Raw genomic sequence first — 13,412 nt, 5'->3', positions numbered from 1 at the left:
CATCCTCTCGTACAGTACCTGGTTCTCAGCCTCTAAGATTGGGTGCTTGACCTTAGGTCGGGATTTTCTAAAAAAACACCAGGGCATTTTTTCTGTTTAAATATGCAGTAGAGAGAGAGAAAAGCTCTAGTGTAAACGTGCAGTAGTAGCTCTAGTAGCAGTACACGCAGTAATTGTAGTAGTCGTAGTACACGCAGTACACGCAGTAGAAGTGGCAGTATTCTGTGTCTGTAGTGTTTGTTTCGTGTTACACTTATAATCTTCTTCAAAACAGTAAATTGCTTTGTGCTTTGTGCTTGTCCTTTACTGATGATGTCATAAAGCAGAGTTCTATCACCATGGAGATCCAGGGCGGCATTAGAACATCACGTTGCTACGGCGACAGTTTCTCAGGCTCCAAAACTATTTTAGATTCTAGAATGTGATGATGTCATCGTCCCAGAGGGGAGCTAAATCATTTTCCCGGTGATTACGATGTACTTTTCCATCTGTATTAATATTAGATGGAAACCATGGCAACAGAGAGGTGGTCTGCTCTTGTGGAAGCTTTCACATGTTGAACGTTTAATGTTGTTTTTTTATAATTAACAAAACTAGTCGATCTCACCTGGGACAGGAGGGGAGGGGCTTAGATCAGAGAGATCAGGAGTCTAACCCACAACCTCCTGGTGAGAGGGAGGAGACAGGACAACTGCCCGACATCAGAGCGTTTGTGAAAGCAGCGGCTGAAACGTCCACAACACATTTGCACGACTTCATTGTTTTTGCTGATTCAAGGAAAATTACTCAGAAAATACTCAGGTAAAGGGGCGGGGCCTCACTGCTCAGGTAAAGGGGCGGGGCCTCACTGCTCAGGTAAAGGGGCGGGGCCTCACTGTAGTAAACAAAATCACTCTTTTATATGTTGATGGATCCACAGGTGAAGTCTCCCTGTCCAGGATGTTGGAGCTTTTCTCACATCACAGTCTGACCTGTTCATTTTCATAAAAGTCCTGGTGTTTGACACAAAGAAATACAAATTGAATTCACAAATAATAATAATAACACAGTTTTGTTTTGTATCTGAACTAGAAGTGCAGAGTCTGATCTTTGAACACTGAAGAGTCTCAAAGTGAGTGGTTTTACTGTAGACAGGAAACAGGTGACACAAAGGTCTGCACACAGATCCCGCTTCAGTCTTTGTGATCGGGGATTTAAAGTCTTGTAAGATTCTCCTCATGTCTGTGGCGTTCGCTTTCAGTTTGTATTTTATACATATACACATATATTCATATACACACACACACAGACACACACACACAGACACACACACACACACACACACACACACACACACACACACACACACACACACAGACACACACACACACACACACACACACACAAACATCACAGACACACACACACACACACACACACACACACACACACACACCACACACACACACACACACACACACACACACACACGCACCCCCCCACACACACACACACACAACACACACACCACACACACACACACACACAACACAAACACACACTGTGATCATTTTCTTTCTCACTCTCACACACACAACACAGCAATCGAGTTTAAGGAAACAATCATCATTTCACTTGTTTTTCTATGAAATCAATGACCTTTGTCCAACACTTGTGAGGACATTGTGTGTGGGATTAGTGCCATATTCAGCCCTTGCAGGTTACAAAGTTTTATATGTTTCATGCTGCACATATTTACCAAAGATCTTGTAAGTGTTTTCACTGAAACATGTTAAAATGGTGTATGATTTGTCTATACCTTTTCCATATGGGATGTCTCGTTCTTTCTGAAGTGTCAGTCCCTCCCCCGACTGCTTCGCTCTTCAGTGTATCGAAGCGTTTCATTGGCTCGGTGAATGTTCCGCTCTGCGATTGGTTCAGAGCTTCAGAGTGTTCAGCGCACTTCCGTGGTTTGACAAGCACTAAACTGCTACAGTATAAAAGATGCACCAATATTTCTTAAAAATGTTGGGTAGTGTTGGCGTGTTCCAATTGTAGAAAATAATGACTGGAATCGATCGATTGAAATCACAAAAATTTATTCCCTATACAATACAATTCTAATACAGAGCTCTGGGTCAAACCACTGTCCCTGATGGCCTTTTCTACACAGGACTTATTTCAGGCAGTCTGAACACCTGCGTCTGTCCCTTAACCCAGTATATATACATTCACAGAAATATGCATAATGATATGTTGATCAGGTTCACTCCTTGGATCCTCCCTGAAGCCTCTCCGTTTATGGGAATGACCGGATCTATTTAGGTTTGGAGCCAGCCAGGATGTCCCCTTGTCAGCTGCTCTGTACAGAATTTCCTTAAAAAGACACAACCTACACAGCAGTTTCTTTAAACACATATCAGATTTCAGTAGTTAAGCATTAATTGCATGACTTCATTAACAACATTTTAAACAAATATATAATTTCAGTATTTAATAACTGCATGTGGTATACTCACGACACTTTATTATTTGTTATGGCCTTCAGTAGTGAGGAGTATTGTGTGACGTTAGTGGTGATTTTGGCGACTTTTGGCATTTGTTTCATTTTCGATGGCGTCTACAAGTGGAAAAAAGCGATCCATGGTTTGGGATCACTTTGATCTAATTCCACCGAACAAGGTAACACCTATTTTCTTATTTACAGCTGCTATTTCTGTTGCTCTTTACATATTATTTTAAATCATCATTTTTATTGTTGTTGTGAGGTACGGTGTCGCTCTGCACACAAGTATTGTCTTACACTAACTGTTACGTTTGGGCACTTTTTGTTTTTTCCATGTTTTCTTTTTATTGTTTATATTTTTTGTAGCATTTCTGCCTAGTTTTGTTCTTGTAAGTTGATTATGTTTTTGTAGGTTTTTTTTGTACTCATTTCTGGCAGGAGGCCTTAAATGTGCGAGCCCGGCGCCGCCTCTCTCTCTCTCTCTCTCGGGTACTCGCGCTGCTCCATCGTTTGGGTAGCTTTTGTTAGCCATTAGCCTTTTGTTTTGACCTGGTGGGACCGGCTGTCCTGTTTTCGCTTTTCTGTTGGGTTTAGGTTGGTTGGGCTCATCAGATCCACCTTTCCGTTGTTACTTTTGGTTTGGGCACGGGTAGGGTTTCTTTATTGGGTTTAAAACGTCTTTACACAAAGAAAAATAAAAGAACTCTAAAACTTTACTTTGGTTTCCGTGTCCTTTTATAAATATGTTGGGACTCATTTTTTTCGGGTCGTAACATATTTATGGGGGCTCGTCCGGATACTTATTCGATGCTGAGACACCTGCGTTGTTAGGATTTGTGTTTTTGTTCTCTCCCCCTCCCTTTTCTGTTTCAGAGCTTGAGTGTGGCAGGGGCGTGGCTGGCTTTTTCCGGAGCAGACGAGACACACCTGCAATCAATCCCTTCATCTACCTCAGTATTTAGCCCTGGTCTTCTCATCACCACTTTCCCAGATAATTCCGTCCTGTTCGGTAGCGTCACCAGGCTCTTGGATTTATTCCTGTCTTGATTGTTTGCCCCTGCCCTAATGTGTTTCACCTGTGTCTATGTGTGTGCATTTATACCCTGTGTTCTCCTCTGCCCTTTGTTGGTCCATTGTCTCTGTCCGAGTGTCTCTGTGTCTTTTGCCATGGCAATTTAGTCTTGAGTTTTGGATTTTTTTGTTTTGTCATTAAATATTTTGAAGCAGTCCTGCGTTTTGGGTCCTCCCTCTGTTTCCACGTGACATGCGTGACAATGGTTAAATTTGTCCACTAGAGGTCAGTGTTTCTCCGAGGCCTCAGACACGTCGAACCATTTGAGACGATATTGCGACTGAGGTGTCAATGCTTCACGAGGCTCCATTCGCCCGTCACTAATTATATCTAATCTAACTGTAACCTGTTATACCCAGAGCCTCAAGAGACGGGTGAGGAACAGTGGGCCTCATTCATGAATCTTTTCTTTTAAAATGTTCGTAACTTCCACTTTGAGAAAATGCTAAGAGAACTGTGCCAGATTCACAAAGCGAAAGTTCTTATGCAGACAAATTCCTTCTGTGACAGTTGCACCAAATTCACCATCGTCCCGCAACAACCACTTCCACGCTCATTTACATTTCATTTACACAGAAAATTAATAAAATAGTAAAAAAAAAAAAAAAAAGTATAAATGAATATGTAAAGCAGAAAAAAGGATGGCAGGGGCACTCTGATTTGCTGTGAATTTATTAATAGTCATGCCAAAGCGGTTTGATGAGCACCTGTATGCGTAAGATTTTTTGATCCAGTGTAGCGCTTCAATTTTGTTATTTTTATAAATTAACATGTCTTCAGTTAGAAACGCCCTCTGAACTTCCAAATATGACCAATATGGGTTTGGTATTATCACGTGTGAAAGGGTGAGGGAGAGAGTGATGAGGAAGTCAGCACGTCTACAGACTTTTTTTTACAGCTTCAGGTCGTTTTACAGCTTCAGCGGCAATTTCAAATGTCCAAACTCACATAAACCCGTGACATAAAGTCGTAAACTTATAGAAATAAGTGGGCACTTTCATTGCTCTTTTATCGCTCTTACCTCAATCGCAGGCCCGTGGTAAATATGGAGGGAGGGGGCTGGGGTGGGAGTGCAAAAAAGAGCACTCTGGTCATGGGGGGTGAAGGCAGTGTTGGGGAGTAACAGATTACATGTACTGGAGTTACGTAATCAGAGTACAAATTATGAGTAACTTTATTCAGTTACAGTTACTGTTTCAGTGAGTGGTAATTGGATTACAGTTACTTTGTTGAAATAAATGGATTACACAGAGGTATTTTTCCTGTTTTCACATTATTATTATTAATATTTATTTTTTTTTTTTTGGTAATTCCACTCATGGCTGGAAACTAAACCAGGTCTAAAACCAGGTCTAAACTAGATCTAAACCAGGTCTAAACTAGATCTAAATCAGGTCTAAACCAGGTCTAAACTAGATCTAAATCAGGTCTAAACCAGGTCTAAACTAGATCTAAATCAGGTCTAAACCAGGTCTAAACCAGGACTAAAACAGGATTTAACAGGACTAAACCAGGCTGTGTGGATGTGTCTCCTCTTCTTCTATCAATAATATTTTTTATACGGTTAAGTTTCCTCGTATTTGCTTCTCTACAGCAAATCAAGTAATCCAAAGTATTCAGATTATGTTACTCACTTTAAGTAATTTAATGGATTATATTACAAACTACATTTTGGGTAATGTAATCTGTAATCTGTAGGGGAAAACATTTTAAAAGTAACATTCCCAACACTGGGTGAAGGGGAGTTGAGTCCAGCGGTGTCCAGACCCATGAGGCTCACTGCAGCCTGCAGAAAGTCTGTCCAATAAACTACAGTCTCTATAAAACTCCTCATAAATGTTACTGGAAATAATTTAAGAAAATATAAAACTTACAGTCATGGAGGAATTTTTTAATTTTTGTAATAATATTCTAAAACTGTAAAATTTTCATTCTTACAAGTGCTCCTGACTAGGATTTGTTCTTTCAGAAGAACATTTTTAGTTTAAAAAAGGTTTTGTGAATGTTTATAAGAACAGAATGCTTTAACTACAGATTTGTTTATGAGAGTTTGAGTTCACAAATCAGGTCCATTATTTTAGGGCTACATTAGTATTATTTAGTTAAAGCTGCACTGTGTAACTTTTCAGTTGGGGTTCCATCACTGTCTTGTTTCTATGGATACGTCATTGCTCTGCTTTGAAAGTTCCACAATATGACAATAAACAGATCTACCTTGCATTTATTCAATTGCAGGTGGTTTTATTGATGAAAAATAGCTAGAAAAACAGGACTTTTGACTGTGAGTGGGGTCGCCTCTCCACAGATCTGACCTGTGACTTGGCCTGATTTGGTTTCTGTGATGTTAGAAAAGTTTAATCAAATGAAAAATATGCACACCAAGGTTTTTGTAGAGGTGCAAATGCAAGAAACAGGAATATAAAAGTGAAAAATGCATGTCACACTCAGATGCTGACGTCCTCAAACCTATTTTGTTTTGTTGTTGTTGTTGTTTTTTTTAAATAACGTTAAAGTAAAAAAGCCTTCGTCATTTTTCTTAGTTTGGACCATAGTATATCCAGTGTTGTGGAGTAACAGATTACATGTACCAGAGTTATGTAATCAGAGTACAAATTATGAGTAACTTTATTCAGTTACAGTTACTGTTTCAGTGAGTGGTAATTGGATTACAGTTACTTTGTTAAAATAAATGGATTACACGGCGGGATTTTCCTGTTTTCACTTTTTGGGCCATATTCCTTTCTTTTTTTTTCTTTTTCCGGTAAATCCACTCATTGCTGGAAACTAAACCAGGACTATACCAAGTTTAAACCAGGACTAAACTAGATCGAAACCAGTTCGAAACCAGGACGAAACCAGGAGTAAACCAGGAGTAAACCAGGAGTAAAACAGGACTAAAACAGGTCAAAACCAGGTCTAAACCAGGACTAAACCAGGACTAAACTAGTTCTAAACCAGGTCTAAACCAGGACTAAAACAGGACTAAAACAGGACTATACCAAGTTTAAACCAGGACTAAACTAGATCTAAACCAGTTCGAAACCAGGACTAAACCAGGAGTAAACCAGGAGTAAACCAGGAGTAAAACAGGTCAAAACCAGGTCTAAACCAGGTCTAAACCAGGACTAAACTAGTTCTAAACCAGGTCTAAACCAGGACTAAAACAGGACTAAACCAGGACTAAACCAGGACTAAACCAGGACTAAAACAGGTCTAAACCAGGACTAAAACAGGTCTAAACCAGGACTAAACTAGATTTAAACCAGTTCGAAACCAGGACTAAACCAGGACTAAAACAGAACTAAACCAGGACTAAACTAGTTCTAAACCAGGACTAAAACAGGACTAAAACAGGTCTAAAACAGGTCTAAACCAGGACTAAACCAGGACTAAACCAGGACTAAACCAGGACTAAACCAGGACTAAAACAGGACTAAAACAGGACTAAAACAGGACTAAAACAGTACTAAAACAGGTTTAAACCAGGTCTAAAACCAGGACTAAAAAAAGACAAACAGGACTAAACCAGGATTTAACAGGACTAAACCATGTCTCCTCTTCTTTTATCAATAATATTTTTAATTTGGTTCAGTAAAGTTTGGACTTTTTTATTTTCTTTTAACAGATAAAACATCTTATGTGAAGATTTCCTCGTCTTTGCTTCTCTACAGCAAATCAAGTAATCCAAAGTATTCAGATTACATTACTCACTTTAAGTAATTTAATGGATTACGTTACAAACTACATTTTGGTGTATGTAATCTGTAATCTGTAGGGGATTACATTTTAAAAGTCACCTTCCCAACAAGTGTTTAATTAATGCCATACTGTGAAACATTTCAGACCAAGCTGTAACATCTCCATGCAGACTCTCCACCAGAAAAGTTACACAGTGCATCTTTGAGTTAAAAATGAGAAACAATAAAAGATGTTTTAAGTTCTAGAATGATTAATTAATTCAGTTAGTAAAAATGCTTGTCCTCTATTTCCAAACCGTGTCAGTTTGTTGGAAATAGTTTAGTTTGAAACATTTAAATAACAATATAATTAATTGTACAGCTGAGCATGAACCCGGTAACAGAGGGATGAAATTAATTATTGATTTTTGAGTTTAAAAAATCTAATTAACCTTACATGCAACATCCACATTCCGTGTGTTAATTAGTGTTTCATGGCATTAATTTTAAAACATTAATTACATTTTTTAATTGTATTTTTGCTTGAGTAACATTGTCTTAGGTGAAAATATCGACCCCTCTGAACAACCTTTTTATTTATTTTATTTTATTTTTGTAGACTTTTTAATACGCACAGGGAAAAGTATCTTCTGTGTTTTGTCCAGCTCCTTTCTCTGTAACTCGTCATTTTGGTCATAACATGTTCGTATTAAAGGTTGTATGGAGGATTTTTTTTTTTTAGTTTCAAATTGTCAGAGAAAGTCTAAAACACCATTACAGAGATGCAGCAGCCTTGTAATTATGATGACCAAAAAAAAAAAAAGAATGAAAATCTATTAACTGTGGACATAGTGAGGCCAGATAAACATCAGCCAATAGATGACGAGGCTACCTCATTTTCTATTGGCTGAGTTGTCAATCAAACTCCCTAGGTTTCTAGTGTAAGTGATTTGCCGGTGCTCAGGGATTATGTGGTTTATGCAGCGGTTCTTAGAGGCTTTTTCTAACTGTAGCTTCCTCGCAGTTCGCACAAAGTTTATTGCGACGGCGGACGAGAATCCACGACCAGTTCGCCGGAAAAGAAAGTCTGTATTTGAGGTCGCCGAAAGAAGAAGAGAAGAGGAAAAGGAGCGAAGACAAACTGAGCTGATTCTTGGAGATTTCTTCCAGCAATTGTGCGAAGACGAAGGGTCTAAAACCTGATGCGTTGGTCGCTAAATTATTTCTAGACAGGTCACTTCAGCAGTTATTCTGAACATGCACTGGATGTAAACAAGTGTGATTTCTGGAGTAAAGAGGCAGGAGGAGGTGTTTCTACTGAGGGAGGTGGTGTCAGGCATGCACAACAATTGAAAAAAAGACTGTCGCTGTATTTCACTTCCCTTAAAAAATCCTCTATACAACCTTTAACTCGCTCTACGTGATCCTGATGTTTTTATTTCACGATCCTACTCATAATACCAAGCCTGGTTCTAAATTTGCTCCTGTAACCTGAGCTGAACGTGATTAGGTTCTTTTTTCAGACCAAGAGTTTGTTTTCATACCTGACAGTTTCGACTGATCCCTGCGGTCTTCCTCAGAGTCACGCGATGTCGCTGTGACGTGTCACGTTTTGACTGTTGACCGTGACACCCTCATCAGCAAAATGTCAAAAATGAGAAAAGTGGAGCCGAGTGCAGGATTTACCCAAGAAAAATGGACTTATTCCTATTTGCACAAGTTCATGTTAAAACTTTGCGTTGAAATTGCATTCTTCTCAAAGTTTCAGGTTGTTCATAATATTATAATATTTTGTAAAAGAAAGAGTTCATCAATTAAAAAAGATTTCTGTAATAGATTTGAGTTTCTCTGCACAAATATTTGAACTTATTACTATTTTTGGAGTTTATATGTCATGAGTTTTCTGATCCGGCCCCTTTGGGATCAAAGTATTTTCACTTTGAAATTACAGTAAATTATTGGCTAATAATTGCATTACTTTCACAGCAGTTCACTGTAAATATTTTCACAGCAATTTACTGTAAATTCATGGTTGCCACGCCCAAGGAATTACTGTGAATTTCGCCTCCATTCAAAGTCAGAGTAAAGCGAAATTTGCTGTAATGGAGACGGCCGTTAATACACTATTTTGCGGTGAAATCACACAATAAAATCATGGTAATAATTAAAACAACAAAAACTACAGTAGTTTACTGTGATGGCACTGTTTTTATAGTAAACTTCGAAAGTACAGTCTCATACTGTGAACATTAAAGTTAAATCCTGTAAAGTAATAATATACCAATTTACTGTGGAATTTTACAGTTGAATATTGTGAAATCCTGGAAATAATTTACAGTGTAGGTTGGATACGTCTCCTGGACCAAAATGAGTTTGACACCCCTGGTCTCCATTTTTTTGTTTTAGGTTTTGTTCAGGTAAAATTATGGAAAACACAAAGAAAATATGACTATACTGACTCACATGTTATAGTGAATAAGTCATGAATGGGCAGAGCACGTAAAAATGTTCTTTATTTTATATATTTACCTCCGCCAAGGAGGTTATGTTTTTGCCGCCGCCGTTTGTCTGTTTGTTTGTTTGTTTGTTTGTCTGTTAGCAACATAACTCAAAAAGTTATGGACCGATTTTGATGAAATTTTCAGGATTTGTTGGAAATGTGAAAAGGAAGAACTGATTTCATTTTGGGGATGATCCGGAAGAAATCCTGGATTCTGGATCACTTTGAAATTTTAGTTAACATTGTGGTAAATGGGGCCAAAAATTTAGTTTCTCAATATCTCGGTTAATTATTGACCAAACCCCATGAAATTTGACTCAGGGATGGACAATGGGATCCTCTTTCATATTCCAAAGGCTGATCCAGATCTGATCCAGAAGACTGATTTTATCGCAATTTATATAAAAAATGGGGGTAGTCCTTGGCAGTGCTTTTCTAGTTTATTATAATTACACAGTCATTTCACAATTTTATTATTACCAACCACGACCAACCTGGGGGTGTCTCCGTTTCTGATTCGTCACCCCTGTATTAGCCAGCAGTTTTTCAGTTCATCACTCTCACCTTTTTGTTGAATGGGACCATGAACATTTGGACTTACCACAGTCTCCTGAAAATCCATCCATCCATTTTCTTCCGCTTATCTAGAGCCGGGTCGCGGGGGCAGCAGTCTACGCAGGGGTTTAGACTATTTTTAAACTTTTTTTTTTGACAGTGTTTGTGAACGTGTGCATTTTGTCACTAACATTCTGAACATTCCACCATAGACATACACACAGAACACCCCCCAGTGTAATGTCCATGAATACAAAACTCACTGGTGTCAGGGCCTGTTTACACGAGAACGCTTGCGGGCAAAATATTTTATCGGGAGTGCCTTTTGTTTAGACGTTGACGGCGTTTTTGAGGCTTAAAAATGCACAAATCTGAAACCCCCCTGCAGAGTAGAAAAGCTGAATACTCTCCACCGTAACGTTTCCGTCTACACTGGCCAAGACGCAAAACTCTGGTCAGATCTGCTCACGTCTCCTACACGTTTACGTCACATACATATAGTACACAAAAACAAACATGTCATGAATTCCACACACTGTTGCGTCACTGTATACCACATGTGTCAAGGCCAAGGCCCGCAGGCCACATCCGGCCCTCCAAGCCATTTTCTGTGGCCCACAAGGGGTTAAAAGGTGTAATTTATTATGTTGTGACTCTGTGCCGCTACTACATCTCCCACAATGCACCGCAGTTGTTTCCCGTGAAGTGACTGCATCTCGCCACTAGAGAGGCCAAGAAAACATCATCAAATTTACCCCAAAAATATCCAAGAAAAGAAAAATTGATGCAGAAGGGACGGCTATTTCATGAATGTTACTGAAGGAGTCGTGAATGTTTTAACTTAAACCTTTAAATCAAATCCAATCCACTTTATTTCTACAGCACATTTCATAAACAAAACAGTTTCCCAAGTGCTGCACAAAACAGATAAAACATGTCCAATAGAAATATAAAGTAAAGCTCTACTTAACTCTTCTAGTCCTCATTAAGACAATAAAACTAGTCAAATCAAATAAGAGCAAGAATACCAGTAAATATTAAAAAGGTAAAAAAAAAAACATACAAATAAACAAAATAAATAAATATGAAATGAAAAATCAAATACAGACTTTTACAGTTTTGTAACATACAGATATCACAGTTACAGTTGCAGTTTGAACTTTACATCCGGCGCTTTGACGACAAACATGATCCAAACGTGGCCCTTGGTGAAAATGAGTGTGACACCCCTGCCGTATACACTGGAAAACCCTCGTCTAAACACGGAATAAAAAGTGAAGACGCGATGCCACTTTCGCGTCTTCTGTTCAGACCGTCATCATATAAACGTAGCCTCAGTATCAGATCGATAATACAATATTTGCCACAGCGTTACTCGGTATCAAAACGAATCAAAAATCACTGGTCTGGCCCTCGCCGTCCGCCAGCCCAGACCACAGACCCGTGTTTCTTTTGTTCCAGGCTGAATGCTTTTACTGCAGATGCTCGACTAAATTAGAGGCAATCAGGCGCACCGGCCAATCACGGACATTCAGAGGGAGCTAAGCGACGCTCTCCACGGATGAATGATCCGGACACGGTGTGGACCTCTCCAGCTTCCTCCTCTGCTCCGAGTGTGTGTGTGTGTCTGTGTGTGTCTCGTGTGTGTCTGCCTGACCCAAGTGCAGGACAATGAAGCTCCAATGAAAGGAAGCTGATTGGGATAATTCTGACTGCTACACAAATATGAATCAGCATTACACTTAACCGTCTTATATTACGCAGAATTGACTCTTTAACATAAACATCTGAACAAGAAGAACACGTTTTACAATATCAGATTTTCTTTGGTTAAAGCTTGCTTACTTTCAAACAATTACCGTATTTTTCGGACTATAAGGCGCACTTAAAAACCTTTTACTTTCTCAAAAATCAACAGTGCACTTTATGTATTAATTCTGGTTGTGTTTACTGACCTTGAATCAATTTTATGTGCTACACGGCGCTCAAAAATCTGTTAAAATGTTTTAGTACGACTTCGGTAAGCTACGAAGCCACACCGCTTGATGGATTGTTGGAGCATTATGGCTACTGTAGTCAGGAGCCTTCGCGGAGTACGGGTGAAGAATAGTTCTGCGTCGGCATTTATGACATCAATGAAAAAGCTACAGAGAATATATGTCCATTCATATATACGGTCTATGCGTATGACCTACAGAATTATAATCTCTGACCTATAAAAGAATCGTTAATATCTCCAAAACACAAACGACTGACAGTTTTTGTGTATTTTGCGACTTCACAGAGGAAACATTCACCGCTCCGTTCAAACAAACTCCTTCACGTTCACCTCAGACACAACAGGAACAGAACAGACAGAAGAACAGAACAGACTCAACATCAGCAGCACATCCTCTGTCACAGAAAGAACACTCATATTCCACTGAGTCACTGTGTCCTCCTCCAGAAACTGAGCAGATCAGCGCACAAGGAGCGAGCTGGTTTTTTTTTTCAGCGTTTATATTTTATGCAAATGAGACATGTGGTTTTATGTTTTGTTTCTGTAAAACGTAAACAAATGTGCGCAAAGCTGTATTAAACACATTATTACTCAATGTATATTTGAGTTCTCCTTGTAGGAAATAAATTAATAAAAAATAAATAAAAAATGAAATGATCCACCCACATTCACCAAGACAGGGAGACAACGCCGAGCAAATTACACCACGATCTGCCGATGGATCATGGACGCCTGGGCGAAGGATCCGTCTCAAGTGTCGTCCGTTTGTTTCGCTTAATGCGCCTTATAATCCCTAAAATTTGTTAAATATTGGAAATTGTTTTTTGTTTTTAATTGTTTCTTTTAAGTCGGGCGTACACTGTGAGATTTTTGGCCCTTTTCTGAGCCGATTTTTCACTCGAGAGTTTTTGGGACCGGGTTGCGTTTTGGCTCAGTCGTGTGTCATGTTTCGTGCAGTAAACATGGGGTAACGAGGACCGATTAATACCTCACGACCTGCTCCTGATCGGTAATCGTAGGTCGCAGGAATATCAAACCTGTTTGAAATCCAGTCTCCTCTCGTGAGGGTTTCGCTCTGTTGAAATGGTTGCACGAGCTGTGAACTTTTAAACCCTGTGATTTGG

The 13,412-nt window shown here is 39.2% G+C and overlaps 1 protein-coding gene across 1 annotated transcript in view; it reads right to left on the bottom strand.

Moving 5' to 3' along the window:
- Nucleotides 1–2,100: 2,100 nt before the first annotated feature.
- dntt (deoxynucleotidyltransferase, terminal) overlaps nucleotides 2,101–13,412 on the bottom strand; it is a 306,321-nt gene continuing 295,009 nt past the window's right edge. The window contains exon 11 of the mRNA XM_055162795.1: nucleotides 2,101–2,355. Within this exon, the coding sequence (XP_055018770.1) occupies nucleotides 2,191–2,355 (165 nt within the window). The 3' untranslated portion in view covers nucleotides 2,101–2,190. The remainder of the gene's footprint in view (nucleotides 2,356–13,412) is intronic.

Source organism: Boleophthalmus pectinirostris, unplaced genomic scaffold (assembly GCF_026225935.1).
Source record: "Boleophthalmus pectinirostris isolate CB_2022bp ecotype Guang Dong unplaced genomic scaffold, ASM2622593v1 HiC_scaffold_5, whole genome shotgun sequence".
Lineage (NCBI taxonomy): Eukaryota > Metazoa > Chordata > Actinopteri > Gobiiformes > Gobiidae > Boleophthalmus > Boleophthalmus pectinirostris.
The sequence above is the reverse complement of the archived record's forward strand: the minus strand, read 5'-3'. Positions and strand labels throughout refer to the sequence as shown.